The sequence below is a fragment of the Anneissia japonica genome, unplaced genomic scaffold (assembly GCF_011630105.1).
Source record: "Anneissia japonica isolate Jap-2015-1 unplaced genomic scaffold, ASM1163010v1 scaffold118005_len2895_cov160, whole genome shotgun sequence".
In the NCBI taxonomy this organism is placed as follows: Eukaryota; Metazoa; Echinodermata; class Crinoidea; order Comatulida; family Comatulidae; genus Anneissia; species Anneissia japonica.
Window position 1 is genome coordinate 1 of NW_022749520.1, and position 2,895 is coordinate 2,895.

General features: G+C 33.6%; 1 protein-coding gene across 1 annotated transcript; it reads right to left on the reverse strand.

Moving 5' to 3' along the window:
* Positions 1 to 6: 6 nt before the first annotated feature.
* On the reverse strand, positions 7 to 2,828 carry LOC117121112 (calcium-binding protein CBP-like). The gene is made up of 7 exons (XM_033266215.1): positions 2,744 to 2,828; positions 2,359 to 2,417; positions 1,512 to 1,580; positions 1,263 to 1,341; positions 1,023 to 1,139; positions 606 to 664; positions 7 to 320 (listed from the first exon to the last, which is right to left on the reverse strand). Exons 1-7 carry the CDS (start codon positions 2,790 to 2,792, stop codon positions 294 to 296), a joined length of 459 nt encoding a protein of 152 aa, XP_033122106.1. The 5' UTR covers positions 2,793 to 2,828; the 3' UTR covers positions 7 to 293.
* Between the last annotated feature and the right edge of the window lie 67 nt (positions 2,829 to 2,895).

Below are 2,895 nucleotides of genomic sequence, written 5' to 3' on the forward strand. Positions count from 1 at the left end.
GTTTCGGGTCAGAGGTCGGCAAATCAACAAAACAGGAATTTCTTGAGCTTTGACTTGAATATATTAAAACTTGTAGCTTCTCTTAAGTCAGATGGTAACTGGTTCCAGAGGATAGGTGCAGCAACACTGAAGGCTCTATCACCATAGGATTTCAACCTAGAAGAGCGTCTGGTAAGTACATAACTGCTAGTTGACGATACTACTTCCCGTACATATTTGTTAGTAATATTTTCTGAGGATAATCATCATTACAACTATTTTAATCGTTCTCGTATATCGTTACTCAAAACAGCTCACAGTTTGGAGCACATCGTCAGTAACTGAAAGAGACAATGATAATGACTGATTAAAGGAATGGAAAAAAACTAGTTAATCATTTTACTTACACTTCTAAATAGGTTCATTCGATTAAAAATGTTTATAGTATATAATAGGTTACTGTAAAAAAAGACTGTAAAATATCAGCAGTATGATACAATTAAGAGTATAATAACAACAATAATATACAGTATTTGGCTCTAATATTAATAATATGAATAACGAATAACAACGTTTTATAAAAGTAATATTAACAAAACAACCAAACAAATTAATAGTTTACTTACATCCTCAACGGACATTGCTACGGATTTCTCATTCGATCCGCCCAGTGCTTCAAATTGCTCTGCAAAGTCATGGAATAATTAATTAGACACAAAACATAAGTTTAACACATTTCAATTTATATTAATTTTGAATGTACAATTCCCTCTTACAAGTTGGCACAATGGTTGAGAAGTGTATACTTTAGATCAGGGAGTTCGGAACTTTCGCTGTGCAAGTGCTTGTGTCCTTCGGTAAGACATTTTATTTATCGCCACATAGGAGTATAAGTGGGTGTTCAAGTGGTTCAAATGCAAAATTAGCTGATTTATTTAATGCAGCAAACTAAGGAATTTTCCCCACTGATATCATTTCCAATGACTGGAGCAATAATGTTGAAAAGTGCTGTATGAAAACATGCATATTGTTATTATACTCACTTATAATATAGCGAAGTTTCGAAACTATGAGGAAGAACTCGTCAAATGTGACTTTATTATCACTACCCACGTAACGACTGACCAAGTGATATAGAACTGTGTCACTGGTGATGAGCCCTAAAATGGTAAATTCATAATTAGAGTTATTGATGTTTCTGGTTTGGTTGTAACTTCGGTCCATATCAGTCTGTGTATTGATTTGTCTATTCTACTGAATTTGTAAATAAAACGACTGGTTACCTGCCCGATACAATGCGTCCCTCAACTCACTGGCATTCAGACACTCACTTCTGTCTTTATCCGCTTTTCTGAACATCACCTGAAACAAATAAAGATAATGGGACTTATACTATGTAGAGGACTATTTGTAATAATAACTATTATAGAATTTGATATCTCGGAAACGTTTAGCACGCGTCCCGTCTAATAATATTGTCTCTATTTAAAGAACTATCGAGTTAATACAGATAATTCTAAAATATTGCTTACTTTGCTATAATGAACTAAGGCCCCTATATTGCAAACTTCATCTATACAGAGTTTCCTTGAATCGTCTTCCTGTATTACATTTTAAGGGAAATATATATATTTAAAAAATTCTCCAATCAAAGTCACTTCGTAGTCTGAGCTGCGCATGCCTATATCAAAGGTCAATCTACATAAACCATAGAGATATAATAAGAATACTAGAGCGCTAACCGCAATGTATTCGATGTTAGAAATACGCAGAACTGTGTGGGTACCATCCAAGATGGCTGCCATAGATTTAGCCAATCAAATTTCGCTAAGCGCCATCATTTGCAATTGCGCCCTCAATTTACTCAGAAGTTCAGTACAGGCTAGTTACCCTTATGTTTGAAACTCGAGCGTTGCGGTGTTTGGTTGTAATGTATACGATTTTAATTTTCATTCCTTGGTACTTTATTTTTGAATAAGATGCTCCACTTGGCCTCGTTTTGGCTACAATAGTTTAATAATTTGTTATTACCATTACTCATTATCATTAATGAAATAATAGTCAGTCAGAGGGCTTATTAATAATGTAATATGTATACTAAGAATGAAGGTGGCGCTTTACTACGACGGCCATCTTGGAATGTACACGTACACAACTCTGCATTGCAGCGCCATCTTGTCAGCACTCTAGTTGTTTAATAGCTCTATGACATAAACACAAAAAAAAAATATTCAAGAACCATCCAATGGTAAGTTTGACATAAGATACAGTACTATGAAACAAACTCCGAAAAAAAATGATAAAAGTTATTGTGATTTAATATTTCGGAATTCATTAGTCCATCCACAGGCTGTTTATGTTGCTTGATAAAAAGGATACGTCAAAAAGAGCGGAAATGGCTGCCGATGTCTCTTGGGAAATGTCACAAAGAAGCTGGTCTGGAAGAAACAACATGATATTCCGTTTTATATGCAATACGCATCTTCATTGAAAAGCCAACATAGCTAGTACTTTTATCAACCAATTCCGATTTCCTTATTTTGTCCAAAAGGAAATTACAGTATGGCCTAAGTGAAAATACACATCGCAAAAAAAAAAAAGAACACCAAATAAACAAAAACAAAACAAAAAAAAAACTTTAAAAACCTACTGAAACACAAAAATTAAACGGTATACTAAAATGTTTTTGTAAGAATTTCAGTTCAAATTTTTAATTTACTGGCTGTTATTAAAACTATGGTACAAAGAAATTATAATAACATACCGTTTTCTTTCAATGTTTTGAAGAAAGCATCTAGCTCACAGTTGTCCATCAGCTCATCCTGCAAAATACGTTAAATGAAAGAATGTTTAGGTGATTGAGTAATTTTGAATATGTGACTTGTATATATGTATGTGTGTAGGTATGTGTGTATG